The sequence below is a fragment of the Pundamilia nyererei genome, unplaced genomic scaffold (genome assembly GCF_000239375.1).
Source record: "Pundamilia nyererei isolate P.nyererei 1_Seehausen unplaced genomic scaffold, PunNye1.0 scaffold00074, whole genome shotgun sequence".
In the NCBI taxonomy this organism is placed as follows: Eukaryota; Metazoa; Chordata; class Actinopteri; order Cichliformes; family Cichlidae; genus Pundamilia; species Pundamilia nyererei.
In genome coordinates this window covers 2,318,782-2,339,267 of record NW_005187475.1, presented here as the reverse complement: position 1 = coordinate 2,339,267, position 20,486 = coordinate 2,318,782, and the positions used below count along the sequence as shown (strand labels likewise).

At 39.2% G+C, this 20,486-nt stretch overlaps 2 protein-coding genes across 4 annotated transcripts; both read left to right on the top strand.

Annotated features, from left to right (window-relative positions):
• Nucleotides 1-1,560: 1,560 nt before the first annotated feature.
• On the top strand, nt 1,561-6,221 carry abracl (ABRA C-terminal like). 3 transcript variants are annotated; one of them, XR_311843.1, is made up of 4 exons: nt 1,561-1,671; nt 3,255-3,320; nt 3,809-4,412; nt 5,875-6,221. XR_311843.1 is itself a non-coding variant. In XM_005737280.1 (3 exons), the coding sequence occupies exons 2-3, from the start codon at nt 3,260-3,262 to the stop codon at nt 3,991-3,993; spliced, it is 246 nt and encodes an 81-aa protein (XP_005737337.1). In that variant the 5' UTR covers nt 1,561-1,671; nt 3,255-3,259; the 3' UTR covers nt 3,994-6,221. The 3 variants fall into 3 exon arrangements, 1 of the variants encoding a protein (XP_005737337.1); XR_311842.1 differs by having other exon boundaries at nt 3,809-4,910; XM_005737280.1 differs by having other exon boundaries at nt 3,809-6,221.
• A 1,711-nt stretch (nt 6,222-7,932) lies between these two features.
• heca (hdc homolog, cell cycle regulator) lies at nt 7,933-20,226 on the top strand. Its single transcript, XM_005737278.1, has 5 exons — nt 7,933-8,340; nt 11,838-12,891; nt 14,494-14,660; nt 17,025-17,179; nt 19,698-20,226. The coding sequence occupies exons 1-5, from the start codon at nt 8,202-8,204 to the stop codon at nt 19,860-19,862; spliced, it is 1,680 nt and encodes a 559-aa protein (XP_005737335.1). The 5' UTR covers nt 7,933-8,201; the 3' UTR covers nt 19,863-20,226.
• The last annotated feature ends 260 nt before the right edge of the window (nt 20,227-20,486 follow it).

The following is a 20,486-nucleotide window of genomic DNA, read 5'->3' as shown; positions in this document are numbered from 1 at the left end:
CATTTTTTATCCCCCCGCAAATAAGTCGCCCATTGTTGTTGTTTTTTTGTGTCTGATATTCTGACATTTAACTCCAATGATTAGTTGTGTGGCCATTTGAAATGTTTTCACACATAAAGTCGTTTCTTGGAACTATGTAACAAAACAATAAATTGTTTTCTATTTATTTCACTCTGGTTCTTGTTGGAACCGTCTTGACGTCTTGGTGACACATTTGCAACAGTCAGCTACTTGGGGGGGAAAAAACCCTTTTTAAGATCTGCTTCTCACTAGTTCTGTATAGTGCTCTTTAAACATAAAATAAAATAAAGAACATGTTAATTAAACTGCATTTTGATACATATTTTTAATAAACTTGTTGAATAACTGCAACTTTTTGGGGCCCTCTGAGTTTTTATGCCTTTGCTCGGTTAGTAATCCTTCACATATGTAATATTTTCCATTGTTCTAAACACTATGATGATGGAGTCACTGCTTTGTTATTTGCAGTGCATGCATAAGAGGTATAGGGATGGGGTGGAGAAGAATAGAGTTCAATGTGCAGAACAAAAAGTAACAGCATTTGGAGTCAGCACACTATTCTAACAAGCTCTTTCTGTGTTGCAATGGGACTTGTGCTCGCTGAGCACCTGTGTGTTTCTTGGAGACGCAAGAAATAGTTTGGAGAGGCCGAAACGTAGGACAACACGCGGTCTCCTGCCTCTTCAATACCTTATATGGGCCACAGCCCATCAAACTATCGGCAGCGTGTCACGATGAAGTCAGATGAGCGCTCGTGTTGCCTTCATATGTTGTAGGGAATTTGTCACATCTACTCAAATTAAGCCAGTAAATGAAAACAGTTGCACATTTTCACAGCATTCCACTACGAGTAGGTAATTATTAGTTAATCGCGGAAATGTCTGAAATTTGTGGCTTGTTGGACAAGAGCTTCTGTACTTCTGATTTATGGGGGGAACATTATACACATTGTAAACTGCAGTTTGTGGGGAATAGCATACATTTCGTGACTTTACAGCATACAAGGAGTGTCCTCAAGGGAACTAGCTTTTGAACTAGAGTTAATAATTACCTCATTTAGAATATAAACCATTACTGGATTTGTTTACGACCTAAGTACTAGTGTTGGCTCCCAAAACAAAATATTGGTTGGGCTCTATTGTGAAGGGATTTTTGTTGTTGTTGTTGTCTTGTGTTTTGTTGTAGAATACTTTGATCCTAAGGTAAAGACATCTCAGGACATCGGGTACAGCTCTTTAAATTGCTCCCACAGGTCAATTACAGCTGTGTGTACTTAAAAAAACAGGCTTAAAACAGGTGTGACAACTTCTATCTTATGTGTTTGTAAAGTTTTTGTTCTGTTGTTTTTATTGCCTGGAGACATTGTAGAGCTTCGCACATGTGCTATATAAATAAACACTAACACTGCATTATCTTTACATGCATATTCTTACTAAGATAACTTAGTGATCTCATGCTTCTGTTTAATATTCTTATTTTTGAATATTAAACACATTCACTCCGTTCGTTTTACACCACTTTGTTGTTCCATTTCTAAAGGGTGGAGTTCTCCGAGCGCACTCTGAACGCAGCATCATTTTCCACCGGTGCCGATTCATCAGAAAGTCGTCCCTCACCTCATTACAAGCAAAAACAAGCCCAAGTAATCAGGTAAAATTCATATCCTTGTGTCGGTGTTATATTCGCTTGTGTTACATCGTTTTCCATCATTTATTCCAACCGTTCATCGGTCTGAATAACTCCTCGCTCCCCTCTCAGCGGAGGATTTGTCGGATGTTAGAAGCTAATCATACCGGCGAGCTCACATCTGCCACTCAGAGGAGTCTTTTCTTTTGCACCTGAAGTCGCGTAAAACATCGCCGAGCTGCTAATATTATTCAGCACTTGAGAATGACTGCACATCTCTGAAATAAATCAACTGCAAGAAGTATTTATTAGCAGGTTTGGCTAGCCGTGAACGCTAATCCCTTACTTCCGCATTGATGAGTCCGCCCTGCTCGTGTTGGAGCTTGTTGCATTGCTGCAGTCAGTCCTCCTTTTATATGTTGTACTCATACCGAGTGCCTTTATATGTGTCTGATATATATATATATAATTAAGTTGCATTTATTTATGGGTTTACTGGACTTTGAGTTTGTTTTCTTTTAATGAAAGTCCCCCAGCTCCCAAAACACCCTTCACAAAAGGAATAAAATTGAAAAAACGCCTTTCTGATAATCCCAATTTCATGATTAGAATAAATGTTAAGACTTTTGTCTAAAATGTAAAAAAAAAAAAAAAAGGAAAATTTGGCGCATATTTATTGACGAAATACAGCTCTTTAACTTTAATTACTGCACTTGCTGTTAAATCTAGCCTTGTTTTTCCAAAGTCAGAAAATTCCTCTACTGGTGGATGATCACTCAATAAATCAGTCAGATTTTGTTCAGATGACACCAGGTATGTCGGTTTACAGTGCTACACGGATGTTTATTAGACAAAAAGTAAGTAATGTGTAATGGTAAGACTTTTAACGTAAAAAAAAAACGGATCTAAAATTACATTTAAAAATGGCCTGTAAGTACAACAGAAGACACTGGACAAAATAAAACGCATCACAATGCATAGACTTCAATGTGCTTTAATGCACAATAATCTATAAACTCTACTCATTGATTTAAAAATGTAAGCTAGATCAAATGTAATAAATCTACAGATTAGATCAAATGAGGAAAGTGTAAATAGAAATAAATTGTCTGTTTACCATATTCAATCAAAAGCTGGGCTGAAGATGTTTAAAGATTTCAACACTTCAGCTGCTCTCTTTCTCTACAGCAGACTGCTTCGTGACTCAGGGTGTAAAAGTTAAAAAATCTGCCTCCTCAGCTGTGTTGTCGTGCACTTTGGAACTACTCACAGGATGTAGCATCCATACTGCACCCTACGCACTGAGGATGTGAGACATGAATACTGGAGCAAGAAGACCATCAGGGGCTTTTAAAAACAAGTAAATAGATTTTAAAATCGATGTAGGAGCTGACAGGCAGCCAAGTTTTATGTAGTCTGGCCAAACGCCCTGGCAGCAGAGTTATAAATCAACCATAATAATCTAAAGCACTGCAGTAGTAAATAGACAAGTTGGGTCAGAATTGTGCAATACAGGTTTAATTGTTTAGTTTCATGTCTAGTGCACTCAAAACCGTGACGTCAGATTTAAAGATAATGCAACTATTTACATTTTGTTTCGCCTGCAGCAACAATGAACGTCTCCCATGAAATTGATTTGCTGGTTCAAGAGATCCAGCGACTCGGCAGTAAAAGTAAGTCAAAACTGTCATTGTATATTGCTGAATGACATGGTTTGCCTTGAAGTACTTTGATATATTATCCCATGAGCTTTAATAAACAACAATCATGCAGTCATCCAGTGTTGATTTGTGGTTCTGACCACTTCTAAAGCAGGAAACAAATAAACTCAGAGTTATGCCATTTGCAGCAGGGGTGTGTCAAGGTTTTTTGGAAACAGGGTGGCACTGCCACGTTTGTGGAGGGTGGCTTCTATAAACACGGCAGTGGATCAAACCACTCTGAGTTAATGCAGGTGTGTCCATTAGTTATTTTACAAATACACATAATAGGCATGAATGTCTGTAATTGTGGGGATCAATTGAAATGATTTGGTACTTTAATTGGAGTAAAAAATTAGGTTGTTTCATTTTATTTTGAAATTGAATTGAGACTGAAATCGCTACAGTCATTTTAATTGTCTGCCCGAAGCTGTAACAATCGTTTAAATCTCTTATTTCAGACGCTGACGGTAAATGTAGCGTAAAGTTCGGGGTCTTGTTTAATGACGACCGTTGTGCCAACATCTTCGAAGCGCTGGTGGGCACCCTGAAGGCCGCCAAGAAGAAGAAGGTGATCGATTTCCAGGGGGAGCTGCTTCTGCAGGGCGTCCACGACAACGTTGACGTCATCCTGCTCCAAGAATGAGAAGCCGGTGTTGGGATAGGACAGCCTTCTAGCAGCTGCGGGTCTTTCCTTCACAAGGCTCAGTATTTGAACTGAACTGCAATAACCAATCGGATTTGACCTAACATTACACCGGCAGACTCAGCGGGCATGTCTGCATAGGATTGTTTTGTTTTTTTTGCTTTCTATGTGACAAATTAAGTAGTGATTTTGACCACAGATCAGGAATATAATACTTTGTGCTAATGCATTCACTTGCCTCTCTACAGTTTATTATCATAACCTGAGATGACCCACAGGACAGCATGCTCACTAGATTTAGCTGCTTTAGCAAACTACTGTACACTTTTCATTTGCTCTCTCTAATTGTTTGTGACTGATACCAAGCTGCACTAGGCTAATCCTCCCTTTGGTAGTGGGAGTTACGACCTCATTACTTGGTGAGTGTAACTGCTTTAAAATCTTGTCCAGCTCTGAGACAAAGGGTAGTGTGTGCTCTCCAACTGTGCCACCAAACGGCCATTCCAGTAATTGTTTACACAAGACATGTCTACTACCTCTTATTTGCCCAGGGCTTTTGGAAATTCAAGAACATCTCCGTGATAGAAACTAACTAAATGACAGCTCAAGTGCATTTAAAAAAAACAAACAAAAAAAAACCACTTTTTTTTTTTTTGTACTGCGATGTGCTAAAGTCGTTTTTATTCCATCTTTTTATACGTAGTCATTAGTGAAATTTCTCTGCTACACAAACTCCAAAAATTGCCTTTTCATAGAAATAGCTGATGAGCAATGGCGAATGTATTTTTTGTGCAGTTTTTATTAATGTATAATTACAGGGTGATTGGTGCCAAATGCTAAAGGTGACTCAGGACCAAAACAAAGCAACCAAAATCTGTTTAACTATCGTGCTGCGGCTTAAATTAGAGATACAAAAGGTGCATTTGCAGTTTTGTTAGTTTCTTTAATTTTAGCACTGTTTTGTACTGTAGGTCAAACAAAACTTAGCAGACCAGGCATGACCACTCTTATATCAAAATTCAGCAGTTATAGGTGATTTATTCCGTTTTAGCCATTTTTGTTATCAGTTTTTCTGAAATATCATCAACAGCCATTCCTGGTCCACTGTGGAGGCCCAAAGCAGTTCAAATTAATAGAAAAAGAAAATTTTGAGTTAAGTAATTTCCTGAATAACTATTGATATGGTTGATTTAAAACAAAAAAACAGATGTTTGAAATCAGCATGGAGTATTAATCAAATGGTAATTCCTATTCATTTTGATTTGGAGCAAAGGCAAGACACATCCGGTTGTAAGCTAGCCCGCTTCTTTCTACTAATTTCTACATTTTACTAATAAGAGAGTTTATTCTGACTGAAAATTTGGGAAAATATTATTCACAATGTTCTTGTTTTACAACTGCATCACTCTTTCCTGGTGGTGTCAATGGACAGACAAGACACAGCCATGAAAAATTACATTTGCAAATCTTTACAGATAAATTCCTTTGTAAACTAAAATTTAGTTTACAAAGTTTAAACACAATTTATCTTAGTTAAGTCATTTAATGTAAATTAATATTGTTTTGAGCACTTTGGGCCTCCATACATTTGGAAAATCTTGAAGCTGTTTGAATGTGTAACATCTTGTAGCTGACACCTCTTTAATAAAGTCATATCCTTTTTTTTCTGTTTTAAAATTAGGCCTCCATCATGTTATCAGTCACATTTTTCTTCTTCTCGTGATGAGAAGCTGGTTATCAGCCTTGTGAAACGACACCTGGTCTGCTAGTTTTTTTGACCCATGTCACGTTCACTGCTGTTGTGTCAGACTTGCTAAATATTTTACATTCAGGTGTATTTGTTTAAGCTTGACTTGAAATGTGTATTTCTCTCTTTCTCAGTATCAATGGCACAAATGGATCCAGCTCGATTATGAATGAAACTAAACTGTAACCTGATCACAGAAACGTGCTGCTTGCCATCCTGCTGATGCTCAGGCGTGACTTTCGGGTGACTTTCGAAGCACAAATGCAAATTACAAGCGAACGTTTGGCAGGAGGGAGAACGTAATGATCACTGCCGAGCCAATACCTCGAGCCATTTCTGTGAACAAGTGGGACGCCTGTGTGATGTGTTCAAGTGTGTCATTACTGTGTTTTCTATTGGCAATAACACATTCCTACAAGAGGTTTGTGTTACTGTGGAATACATTCCAAGGAATAAAATCTTTACATGCGAAGCCTTGAAACTTCTTTGTTGTTTGTCTCCTTGTGTGTTTTATGGCTCTAGATGTTAAACTGAGGAAGATACTCATCTAAGCACTGTAATAAAAGATTGTGTAATGGTTTATGGGCCACTATGGTGTGGTGTGAGAATACTGTGGTAATGGCAAACTTATTAGCATCATTATGAAAACATTTGTTGCTTGGGGTGTTGACTGTAAGCTGAATTATAGCATGATGGCTGCTGTTTCATAAATCATCTTTAGTCAGGTTTTACCAGCTTTGAGCAGTACCCTACAAGCAAGGTCTGTAAATTGTCTGATTTATGAATGGAGTCTGGTTCCTGCTGATAACATATTCTCACTTCATTTCAATCAATCTTTTCATTCATCCCTGTTGTAAATTATCTGATTTAATTACTTATATTGGCATACAGATTCAGCGAGTTACACATTTACTGCACCCTTGAATACTGTTTTGCTGTGAAGCTGCACATTCAGGTATCCTGAATGAGGCAGTGATACTTCCCCACATGTATGTGGTGCTGATTACTTCCCATCCTCTTCTATAGTTCACTTTAGTGCCAACTGAGGCTGCCGCTTCATGTAAATAGTTAACCAGAGGCTGTGTAACGTGTGTGTGTGTTTTAATGATCACCATTTATGCTTATCTATGGAGATAAGTATACATTTACAATGCTATTGATAGCACTGATAGTTACTATTGTTGTGAACACTTCAATAGCAACTTGGAGAATGAACTTTCCCATAAACTGTAATCTCGAATTGGCATAATTATTTTTTTTAAATGAAGCATTAAGTGGGGAAATTATGAGGATGGGTGATGACGCTGGAACACTGTCATAACAACACTGTAGACAAATAAAAGTACTTTTATAATGAGGTATAACAAAGGTACTGACAAGTAACAAATTACTGTATTCTCCTAGCTTAGAAATAACACAATTAATTTACTAATGCTATCACAGTCAGTCAAGAATCTGATTAATTTTTAAACTACTTAGCCACATGTGTCAAACTAAAGCATAGTTCTTTGCAAATGTAAATCTGGCCCACCAATTCATTCAAATTCTGAGAAACAGCAGCTAATTTGTAGTTTTTAGGGTTATTTTCTGTGCATGTGGCTTCACACTGGAAAGGTGGGCTGTATGGTACATTTAAACTATTTATTTATTTTACTTATTTTGGTGAAATTCACCATAACCATGAAATGGTCAGATTCAGGCTTTTGCCTTTAAGAAAGATATGAAAAAAAAGATTCTTTATTTAGTTTTTAAAAATAAATAATGGCTAAGTATGCTATGATAGGACAATTGGGGAAAAATTAAATTAACAATAACAAGTATATAACAAATGGCTTGAGAAAGTGGTAGAGTACATAAGGCAATAGTATATAATGTGACATAAAACTATAGCTTAATGAAATTAAAAAAATATTTAATTAAAAATAAATACAGTACAGTAAAATAAGTATAGAGAAAGATATTGTATAATAATATCATATGGTGTGAAGTTGAAGTAACTTTTAAGGCTTTGTTTTGCTAAGACCTTTCTGTGAACTTTCTATGTATGGGGAATAAATGTGATACCTGACTAAAAACCGAAACATGCCTTTAGAGGCAGCAAATTCCGAGCTTTCCCACGGGACGCAAACACATCCTAAATCGCTGACGGTCAACACTAGGGGGCGGGGTCCCGTGACGTCAGGGGGTGGAAGAGAACAGCAGAGCAGGAATCAAAACAAGAGACGGACACGCCTTCGCTCCTAAAGGTTATACCAGCTTATTTCTTAGACCTGCTGCACTAAATTCAACCCGCCGTGCAAGAAGAGGCCCAAAAGCATCACCACAAAGAGAAAAGCCCGCATTAAAAACAAAGCACTGCAAGGGTCCACTGCTGAAATGGAGTCCACAGAAATGTCAGACAGCGCTGACAGGAGCCGTTGATAGAGGTCGAAAATAACACTTGACACTCGAATCCTGTAAAATGCCCAACCAGAAGAGCAGCAAGGGAAAGAAAAGCAAACGCACGAACAGTAGCGGAGATGAGCAGGAAAATGGAGCCTGTGCGGCCGCAACAGGAGGCGCGGCCGCGGCGGCTGCACCCAGGAGCGAGCGCTCAAGTGGTAAGAGAGGAAACGGACGCAGATGTAGTGAAGTTTGGTGATGCTGCCTTCCTGCCAGGGGGAAGCCCTGTCTGTCTGTCTGCACGACTGTGACATACGTTCACTGCAACGGTGCAAATGTCTCGATCCCCCCCCCATCCACTTGTTCCTTGCAGCTCAAGCCCAAACTTCGTTTAAAATGTGCGGCATTACGGTTCCGTGAATAGTGGCAAACATGGGCCACATTTGTCGAGCACGATTTCAGGCCTTGCATAATTGTAGCTGTTGGAGTAGCTATTGCTCAACTGCGCTTAAATCGTGGTTGGGAAACTGATTTTCTATTATTTTTTAAAGGTCATTCGGGGTTTGTGTGGGCACAGGACGAATGCCGAGCAGGGGGCAAAGCAGTTGAAATATTGCTGAAGTAGTAGGTGTTACTTAATGTGTCGGATTTAAGGCGAACTTGACAGCGGCTGTTGGTGTTTCTTAAGTCGATTGTGGTCGTAGTTTGTTATTGGCTTCAGAGGTGGATGATGGGAGAGATACGAAATCGTGAAATTTATGAATGGAGTTCGGCTCCTCGGAACTCCTCTAGGAATATAAGGGATTATCGCCCGTGAATGTGACGCGCAGCGCCGTCAAAAGTGGCCATAAGAGGTGTTAACGACACAGCGCGACCCTTCTTTTATTTCTTTGTCTGCACGTGCACGTCAGTGATCGCGGGCTCTCTCGCAGGCCTCAGCTGTCTTTTCCTGACGGGCACCTTGTCCACAACAGTTTTTCGGTTGTGGCCTTCCTCCTCCAGGGTAATACTGACAGCTCACCGCTTGTGTGCGCACTCAAGTTCAAATGCAGTCCACACGGACGTGGAGCTGCTGGAGGTGCGTGCATTCATACAAACTGTACAGATTAAACAAAGCTTGAGACTGGAAAACACTTCACAGCAAACCTCATCTTAACTGTCAGGTATTGCTAGTGCAGCATTACACATCCAGTGACAACAGATTGTTCTTATGGTGTTATAAGACTAAGTAAAGCCCTGCTTTGACTTTTTTTTAAAGAGAAAGCAAAGCACAAATCGGGATTTTTACCGTGTAACTCATCAGAGAAACTTAACGTATATACTGTACAGGTAGTTAGTAATTACACTTATTTTTTTTTTTTTAGTTCAGAGTGTAAAGTGCATGTTTGCAAAACCAGAAGGTAGGCGGTTCCAAGAGGGGGTTTGGGCCTTTTAACAAAAAATTACCTTTTTGCTGTCATCTATCTTTTGCAGCAGGTTTCCCCAGATGTGGATTAAGCCTGTTCCTGCACTAAAAAAGAAAATTCATTGAAGACCTTCACTGAAATAAGTTTATAGTCTAGGACTAGGTTTATGGTATGAAAGATGCCTTTAACTGGAAGTTACAAAATCTCTGCAAAGCTCTTGTTCTGCGGATGCTGAAGCCTGAACACACTTGTAGACACCAGAGTGATACACGGTGCTAAAAGTGGATTGTTTTCTGCTGTGTGGTGAGTTAGAAAGTGAAGAAGAAGAAGAAGAAGAAAGCCCTGCAATTGTACCGGAAAAGGAAGGAGGAAACTACCCCCCCACACACACACGCACACACACACACAGTGTATTATCATGAGCTACTCCTCTCATAGAGACCGTGTGGCCACATTTTGTTTGATTCACATCCAGATTTGAGAATTGGCATCCTGTGAATAGAGCTGCTCACAGGATGGCCTACTTGAATTTCATAAATAGATGCAGATGAGGCAGCAAGGACACCCGTTTAACATTTTCACCCCATGTTGTGTCTGTTTGCGATGAAGCTTAGGATGGAGAATCGGAGGGAAAATGTCACCCAAAATGCATTTGTGCTGAAGACATGAATAAATTGTTGCCTTTAGTATTTCAGCTGCACATAATGGTTGATTAAAATAAAAAAAAATAAATAAATAAAAATCCCAAAGTGGCGTATTCAGTTTGTGCGAAAGAAAACCCCACAACTCTCTTCAGTTTCTAAAAATTCGAGACACCGAAAAAGCTTTTAAGAAGCTGAAAGCGTCATAAGTGCAGTTTATGAAAGTAAAATTAGCTTCTAGGGTTTGCTGTTGTTTTGTTTACTTAATTTGAAGACTTCTTCTTAGGCTCTTGTGCAGTAAATGAATAGTAAAAGTTACCACTGGATTAAACAATGCTGTAGTTTAATGGTTAACTTGTAATTAGAATTTTCTCTGGAGGACAAAAGGTGCCAAACTAAAACAATTGAATTATTTGACAAATTAAATGGGAAACCGAATAAGCTGGAGAGTCAAAGTGAAGGTAAATAAGGAGGAAATTAAAAGAGCAAAAATACTATGTCACATTCTATAATATAAATAATGCCTACACATATATTAATTCAGTAAATAGCAAATCAGAATGTTTATTAATACTTTAACTTTAGCTATTTCCAATCTTCATATTTTAGTTTTATTTTATGTATTTTACATTAACAGATTTATTGTTTGCAGTACTTGAGGTTTATTAGAAGAGTTAAAGAAATAAAATAGGCTGTAGACTGAAAAGAGCAAAGTCTCCCTAATTTTGATTGGCTAGGTTACATTTGTTGTCAAATATCTGATAGGCGTAGATCAATGTCGTCATATATCAATCTTCAAAATAACATTTGAAGATTGGCTTGAGAGGCGAGCCTGAGATGGTTTGCAGAAGAGGGATAGTGAGCATACTGGACAAAGGATGTTGAATGTGGAGCTGCCAGGTAGGAGAAAAATAGGAGGATTAATTGATGTAGCGAAGGAGGACATGCAGAAGGTTGGTGTGATAGAAGAAGATGCTTGAGAAAAGGGGAGCTGGAGGAAGATGATCCGGTGCGGTGACCCTCAAAATGAGCAAAAAAAGATGTTCATATTTGGCTTCTTTCTTTGCAAAATAGAGGTTAAACCTGCATTTGTGGATGGCATGATGAACTGTATCCCTGAATAATGATTTCTGGGGTAGTTCCTGAGCCAATGCAGAAACATAGTTGTTTTTAGCAAAGATTACGGTCATCAAATATTGATTTTCAGCCTCGTCTCTTGCACACACAGATTTCTACAAATTCTCTGTATCTTTTGAAAATACTCAGTACTGTACATTATGAGATGTTCACACTTGTCACAGTTTTATGTTGAGGAACATTCTGAAATTGTTCCAGACACAGTAGACACACTTATTTGCAGAGTGGTGAACATCTGTCCATCTTTTACTTCTGAGAAACTCTCAAAGATGCTCTTTTTATACCCAGTCTTGTTACTGTCCTGTTGTGTTCCTCCAGGGGTTTCTCTTTGGTACTTTCCCCACCTTTTGTTGTCTCAGTTTAAACCTTCAATATGTTTTGTATGCTTTGTTGTGAATAAGATATGGGTTTATGAGATTTGCAAATCATTGCGGTCTGGTTTCATCTACATTGTACACAGCTTTTAAACTTTTTATGAATTTGAGTTATAAATAAATTCTTTTCCCTCCTCTCTTCTCTCTGTTCATTCAGAGGCCCAGTGTGCAACCCCTCTCGGCTGCAGCCTGAGCCGTGCCATTGATCTGGAGAAGGACGACTGCCAGAGGGTTGTTTGCAACAGCGAGCTCTGCCCTTATGGCAACTGGATGCATCTACAGTGTTTCTTCGAGTGGGAGAGCTCCATCCTTGTCCAGTTCAACTGCATCGGCCGTGCGCGGTCCTGGAATGAGAAGCAATGCCGACAAAACATGTGGACCAAGAAAGGCTACGACCTAGCCTTCAGGTTCTGCTCCTGCCGCTGTGGCCAGGGTCACCTGAAGAAGGACACCGACTGGTACCAGGTGAAACGCATGCAGGATGAGCGTAAGAAGAAATCGTCGGAAAGGAGCTCAGGCAGGACTGGAGCCAGCGGAGGGGCTTCAGGGTCCGGGGATGGGTTTTTTGAAGAGCCCAAGAAAAGCAAACCACTTGTAGGGGCTGTAGGAGGAGCCAAACTAGCTAATAGGGCCTCTAGTCAGGAGATGCCTCGTAGACAATCAGTTGATCGACAGAACTCCACAGAGAGAGGTGGAGCAGCAGGAGGAGGGGGATATGCAATAGGAGGGCCTTTACCTTTTGGGCCTCCTCAGAAATCTCCATGTGACTCCCCGGGACAGTCTCCTCCTACTGGCTTCACCTTCTCCCCCACTGCTGCTCTCGGATCGGGAGGTGGGGGAACAGGTATGCGGGGTTCCCGTCAGCTGGGAGAGTTCTTCAAATCAGCCGTCCACATGGACGCACAGAGGAAACACCTGTTGGTTGGGGGATCTCTCGGTCGGAGCGGAGGCTGCTCCCTGGGAGCCCCTGGCGGTGCAGCTGGTGCTCCTCACTTAGATGCAGGGTCTGTCCTGCCGCTACAGCTATCCTTTACCCTCCCGCTTCATCACCGGCTCACCTCTGGTGATGGTAGCCACCCTCACCCGGTCCAGTTCCTGAGGAGGCTGGACCTCTCGGAACTCCTCACCCACATCCCGCGCCACAAGCTCAACACCTACCACGTCCGCATGGAAGATGATGCCCAGGCAGGCCAGGGAGAGGAGCTGCGCAGGTAGGGCTTTTGGGAAATAATATAACAAATCTATTTCTTGCAACATTTCTTAAACACTAAACTTGCGACACAGTGAACACATGGTGAAAGTGATCAATCTGAAATGTTTATTTTGCATGCAAATCTTGAAACTTTAAACATATTTTTTAATCAAAATGCTAAATAAAACTCAGAACTTTTAAACCTACCAGATGTGCCCATGCAATGCACGTGATTCACTGTCAGACAGGCCAGGTCCTATATTCATGTGCTTAGTACAGGTAAAGAACGAGCAGGCTGCACACAGAGCAGGTCGTCACATTCACAGCTGCTTGTGGCACATGTGGTTTTAATATATTGTAACTGCAGCATTTTGCAGTTATAACATCATATAACCACACAGCGGTTGCAATATAATTACAGCATTTGCACAGCACTCATTCATGTATACATTTACATGCAGTACTGTGCAAAAGTCTTAAACCACCTCTTATCCTTAGATAAGACCTAATCTTTTTCAGAGAAAGGCTTTTGTTTGTTTGTTCATTAAGCTTAATACTGAACTATGACTTGTTCAAATTTAAAATAGGCATCTAGCCCAGTGACCCAGTTGTGTCTACACACAATAGACGATTTAAGAAACACAAAATTTTTAAATTATATCTTTGTTACTAGCAGACTGTCACAAAAATGCATGATTTGTTCCAATTTATTTATTTGAATCTATAAAAAAATTCTAAGATAGCGCAGCTTGATAGGCATAAAGTATTACTTTTGTACAACAAACAGCTATTAGCTGAAAACTTGGCATATCACAGCATGGTGTGAAGTGTGTGCCTAAAAATATTGAGGAAAATGGACAAGATGAGGTCAAAAAAAGAAGTGACAGGCCTAAAAACGTGGATATCTGAAAAGATCTCAAAGGAATGGTGGCTGTCAAGAAGCCATTCTTAGGGAAGGAAAACACAGAGAAGGCTGAGGTACTTCACAAGAGTGATGAATACAAATTTGAATTTGTATGCACTGAAGACGTCAGGACGAAGGTGAAACACTGTGTCTACAGCCATCTGGAAAAACCAAGTGGTGGTGAGGATCTTGTTAACAGCGATGGAAATATAAATGCTGAATAGTTGTATCAGATTTTGATCTACCATCTGGATCCATCATCCTGAAAGTGTCTGATTGGCGACAGCTTGATAGAATTGTACAAACTGTTGAAATACATATCTATGTTTGCACATCTTTCACTAAATCACTGTGTGTATTTCCAATCTTCCTAACAAAATATAAAGAAACGAGCGGTGGCCAGAGACTTTTGCACAGTTCATCGTTCATATTCACAAAAAAAAAGCTTCTTAAAATGGATCTATGATATGGTTTTCTTTCCTCATACATGCTTCCTCTATTATAATTCTGTACCTCCTGTAAACAGAGTGGCTTATCACTGTTTTTAGCAGAATTTTGACTGCATGCACTGATTAAAACAAAGAAATGATTGTTGATTTAGGTCACGAGATGCAGTGCCACAATCATTTCTGCTGATATCCTACATAGAAGAACTGCCTGAACTTTCAGTGCAAGTGATTTGATGATGGTTCTTCTTACTGTGTCGCCACCCTGTAGGTTCATCCTGTCAGCTCTCAGTGCGAGCCAGAGAAACGTGGTCAACTGTGCACTGTGCCACCGGGCGCTGCCTGTATTTGAGCAGTTTCCTTTGGTGGATGGGACGCTGTTCCTCAGCCCTTCACGCCATGATGAGATCGAGTACGATGTGCCGTGCCACCTTCAAGGTCAGACATGGTTTTAACTGCATGGAATGAGGCCTGTGCTTAATTTGTGGAGGTAAATATTCATGCATGTAAGAGTCTGAGATGTATTATTTGAGTTTTCTGAAATTTCTCTCAGCATTGAGCGGTCTGATTTTGAACAGCAATCTGTCAGAACTTCTGCTTTTTCAGTGGTCGTCACGGTTGCTAACCATCAATTAATCAAGTGTATTTACAATGCCTGGCTAGAAGATAGACAGAAGATTAAAATAGCGGAAGTAGAGGACCTCGCAAGATTTGTTTCATCAGCTTATTTTGCCTTTAATGTATAGCGCCAGGAGAGTTGAGAAAGGGGGGAATGACATCAGATTTGGTGAGGATATACAGCCTGTGTATTGTACATGGGGCAGGGAGAATAGGGAAAAATGTATAACAGAGGCTTCTAACCTCACCCATTTTCTATCAGATTTTTATTTAGTGGTGCAGATTGAATGAAACCTTTAAGTTTACACAGACCTTATTGTGATTAAGCTTCTGACTTGGGCAGTCAAACTCAAAAGTGAGCAAACAAATGTAATAAAGTCGTAATACATCACGCAATCAGAATATTTAGAGTAAAAAAAGATATTTAAACCTTTAAAGGAAATGAAGCTGATCTGTGAATCATCTTGTTGTGTACTACGTTTTCAAACTCATGAGAATAAGTTCTTCATTTGTTTTTGTGTATTTGCATGTTTTCCTAATTGGCAGCTCACTGAGAGCTCAGGGTCACCGCCGTGTTAAGACTACCGCAGAGTACGACAACAGGACTGCCGCTAATCATGAAAAATGTATATTCTCAGTGGTTATAAATAAATTATTAGTGCATCATGATGCTCAATTATACATTCCTGCTCCTTTAAAGTGTTTTCAAACTGTGTTTTCCTTATATAAAGAGAAATTGATCCATCAGTAAGCCCAATATTCACTGTGTGAATACACATGAAAGGTTTTCTGCTGGCTTCTGTACAGTCCTACATGAATGTAAATCAGCGTGAAGCTTCTTTGATGTGCTGGCCTCCAAGCTTTGATATGTATGTCCTTGATATGCATCAGTATGAAAGGCTTATTTATTCCATTTTTGCTGCTTTTTGTCAGGCAGAATTTAAATGTTGGTGAAGGAGTAGCTTAATTTGTGTCCAATAGATGTGAAAAAAAAGAGTTCAGTTAAATTATACTAGCCATGATACTTTTCTATATTTGAGCTAAAAACAGAAGAAGTAAGTAAGAACCCCCCAGAAAAAATAATCATAACTCAGGCTTGAACTGTGTGGCAAAAACATGAAGAAGAAGCACTCAGAGAGTTCAAGCCTCCGCTAAGACAGCTCACTCTCTGGGCTGTATTTACCTTTAAGGGAATAGTGCAGTAAAAATACATAAGGGCAGAGTGACAGGTGTTTACTTTGAGTACGCAAACATTATGTAGGAGTAGGTAATGGATATTGATTTGTAAATGTTAAGCAAATAACTTGAGCTCAATATATAATATTATATTTCTACATTATATTTCTAACTTACTGACTTTAAGATGCAACAATTTTTGGGGTCATTTTAAGAGGAAGGAAGATGTCAAACATAAAAGTCAGGTCAGAGGTCAAATGTGACATGACATTTGGATGAAAACTATAATGTGATATTTAAAATCTATGCCAGTATGATTTTCTAAATGTTTGCCATTACAAGTATAGTCTTGTATAGATACAAGACATTTTATGAAGTCCAAAATAACACAATAATTAGAATCCCCATATATCATGCCCTACAGTATATGCCTTTATATCGTCAGTACAAACAATAAAAGTAAAAAAATTTTTAAATAGCTTTGTGCAGCATTATTGTTCCTTTGGCCTTCAGGACAATCCACTGACCTTGAAGAAGAGGTCAGAGGTCAAATGTAACATTATATTAGAATTCTTTTTATGGTACTTTTTTATATGTTGACAATACACTTCAGATTTTTTGACAAATTTTCACCAATAAATCATTAAGTTAACCCTGAAGACCTCAGTGGATGGAAGTAAAATTTGAATGTATTGTTAACATGACCCCACTCTACACCAGTCCAAAGGTTTTTTTTTAAATTAATTGAAAACTTTTTGAGCTATCATCATATCACAAATGCTGCAAAAAAAAAAAAAGCCTCCTTGGCGGCGGTAATAAAATGACTCTGTATAATGCAGTGGAGTGGAAAAACACCAGAGCAAGAAAAAGAATAATATTAAGCATTCATGAAGCAACTTAAAGGTCTGTATATACTGCAGGGATGTGACAGTGGACTTTTGAGGAGGCTTATTGTTTTATTTTATTTTTTTATGTATGATTAATTATTCCTTTTGGTTCTTTCAACAGGCCGGCTGATGCACCTCTACGCCATCTGTGTGGACTGTCTAGAGGGTGTCCACAAGATTGTCTGCATCAAGTGCAAGTCACGCTGGGATGGGAGCTGGCACCAGCTGGGCACCATGTATACCTACGACATACTGGCTGCTTCACCGTGTTGCCAGGTAGAAACACTGAGGGGCATAGAAGAGCATGCTACTGAAATAAATAGAAAAGAAGAAGAAGAGTAATATGACAGACAAAAGCGATAAGAGCAAAAACCAAAGACCTTCCCCGTATTAGTAATTTCTGACAACAAATAGGTACAGTGACATGATGCTTTATCTCTGCTGGGTGTGTAAGCAGGTGTTTGCTAAGGTTATCAATTTATGAGGTGATAGCAATTTAGTGTTGTGTTTACAGCTTTCTCCTCTCCTTTTTGAGCCAAAAAGTTAATTAAAAAAGCTCTAAACCAAATCTAGAGATTAAACAGCTGCAGCTCCTACAAAGCTGTGACCATGTTACTTGCAGATGCCAACATTTGCTCATGGACACCAAAATAACTGTTAGCACCGATCTGACAAAAGTTAAATGATTCAATACCAATTTAAAAAGTCAGACAACGTATAACTCATTTTCTGAACTACTGACTCCACGTTGTTAATATAAAGTTTTGTTTGTCTGACTTGAAATTGGATTATTAAATCTTCCTTTCTGGGGTTAAATAATCTCAATAGAAGCTCCGCTTACCTGCTTTTTAGTGGAAATGGATTGTTTTTGGCTTTGCAAATTCAAATTTTATTGAACATACCTCCCAATGATAACCATGTTTTTGCAGAAATAAAACAAACCTTAAAAAACACTGTTCTAAACTATTATGCACAATAGAGTTTCAAAACATTTTATTGGTTGTAAAGAACTGAAAATGGTCATTTGTTGAATTTGCAGTATTAGGAGGTCACATTTACTAAAAACCAAAAGCTATTTCTATCAAAAACAAAAGTCCTTTTTTGATATAACCTTCACAAGTCCTGCATCCATTGAACTTGTGAGTTTTTGGAGAGTTCCTGCTTGAATTTCTTTGCAAGATGTCAGAATAGCCTCCCACAGCTGCTGTTTTGATGTGAACTACCTCCCACCCTCATAGATCTTTTGCTTGAGGATGGTCCAGAGGTTCTCAATAGGGTTGAGGTCAGGGGAGGATGGGGGCCACAGCATGAATTTCTCTCCTTTTATGCCCAGAGCAGCCAGTGCCACAGAGGTATTTGTTGCAGGATGAGATGGTGCATTGTCATGCATGACGATAGGAAGAAACTCTACATACCAGTATTTTGCAGAGGTCATTTTCCACACCTTTGGGCATCCTAAAGGGGGCTACCAGCTCTCTACCCATGATTCCTAACCTTAACCCAGGGTTGCACAACATCCATTAGTTTGGAAGACTGTTTGAAAATGAATCTTGATGTATTTCTGCTTGTGGGAGATGGCATTTTAACAGCTGCTCTCTTAATCTGATGAATTTCTCTGGCAGAAACCTTCCTCATTAACCCGTCTGTGCTGTGAATCAGCCACAAAGTTTTTCACAGTACAATAATCGCTTAAGTTTTTGTGTCGTATTGAATGTATTCATACCTTGTCCAAGACATTCTACTATTTGAAACTTTTCTGCAGCAGAGAAATCCTTTTTCCCCATGTTGCATGGAACCTGTGGTATGCTTAATAATTTGGAACATCCTTTTTAGCTAGTTTTCCTTTAATTGAGCTTGCCTGGCAACCTAATTATGAAAGCTGTCTGAGATTCATATCAGTGATCCAAAGAGCCCTGAGACACAATACCATCCACAAGTTTAACTGAAAACGACAAACTGGATGTTTGCATAATTTGGAATATGGTGTATAATATTTTTATTGCATTACCTGCATCTACAAAGTATCTACCAAATAGCAAAAAACCCACAGCATTTGTTTGCTAATTGTAGCGCTTAATTTGTTACTTAATTTGTTACCAATTCATAGCAACAGCTATCCCAAGGCTCTAGAAATGTTGAGGCAATTTTAAACCCCAAAAGTTGGACGATCTCCTACAACCAAGAACTTGGCAACATAGGAAATGAAAAACTCCCTTTTTAACAGAAAGAACCCTGCCGCAGAACCAAGATCAGGGAGCTACAGCCATCCGCTGCAAACTATTGGAGCATGAGGCGAAATAAAAAGGTGAAAAACAGGAGCGTAGAGAGACCGTGAATGACAAAATACAAAACACAAACTACAGGAGAGAGTAGACTGACGTTAATGTCATGAAATAGTGGCATGTAAACACATGGGGAAGAGAAATGCTTATTGCATCATGGAAAGTCCCCTAGCAGCCAGTTTGAGCCTGTCCTAACTATAAGCTTTATCAAAAAGGTGTTTGTCTCCTGAATCCACTGGAAGCTGGTTCCATGGAAGAAGAGCCTAATAGCTAGATAACCTACGCTAGTCTAAAAATAGTGATTGTATTATAGTAGTAAAAGTGCATCCAGTCTGTTATCTAGTTTCACCGTCACTTTTTGCATCTAAAGACCCATTTAAAGCTGCTTGGACCCTTGAATTAACATGATTTTGTCACACTTAGATCCCAGGGAGTCACGAGTGGACCTCCATGCTGATATCTTGCCTCTTTCCAGCCTCTTGTTTGCTGACCTGTGTCCTGTATGTCCTCAGGCCCGTCTCAACTGTAAGCACTGCGGGAAACCGGTGGTGGACGTTCGAGTCGGGATGCAGTATTTCTCCGAGTACAGCAACGTCCAGCAGTGCCCCCACTGCGGCAACCTGGACTATCACTTTGTTAAACCTTTCTCCTCCTACAAAGTTCTTGAGGCTTATTGACAAATGTTGCTCTTGCATGCTAGTTGAGCTGCTTTTTGTTTGTTTGTTTTTTTCTAACACAATCTAGGAAAGATTTTATTTTTTGGGGCCTTAAGGAGGCTTTTAAGTTCTCTCTCTTTTGATTTCACGATTTCAGTTTTTTTTTAAATGTATAGGAAATGTATGATTCTAGTTAGAGAAAAGTTCCATGGCAGTATCTCTGCGGTTAGAGATAAGTGTTGATGAAAGTGTTGCACTGACATTTCAGTCAAGCAAACACATTTATCCGTGACGAGTGAATGTATCTGTATGCCAAATTTACTTTTATTTTTTACCAAAAACAATCTTGAATAAAGCTGAGAGAGATAGACACTGGTGCTGGTTTGGTGTGCTCCTCTTTGTTAAAGCAGCTTTTGATAAAAATATGTTCTATCTTGATTAAAAACGTCATAAATAAAATGTACACCTTTTACTCTATGACAGATTCATCAGTTTATAAGTCTGGTATTACCATGTAGTATGTTCCTATCTGAGCTGTGAACATCTTAGAAAACTTGTACACTACATCCTGAGAGACCAACCTGATGTACACTGTGTCAACGATTTCCACATTTTTTTTTCTCCCTTTTAAAAGGATTATGTTCT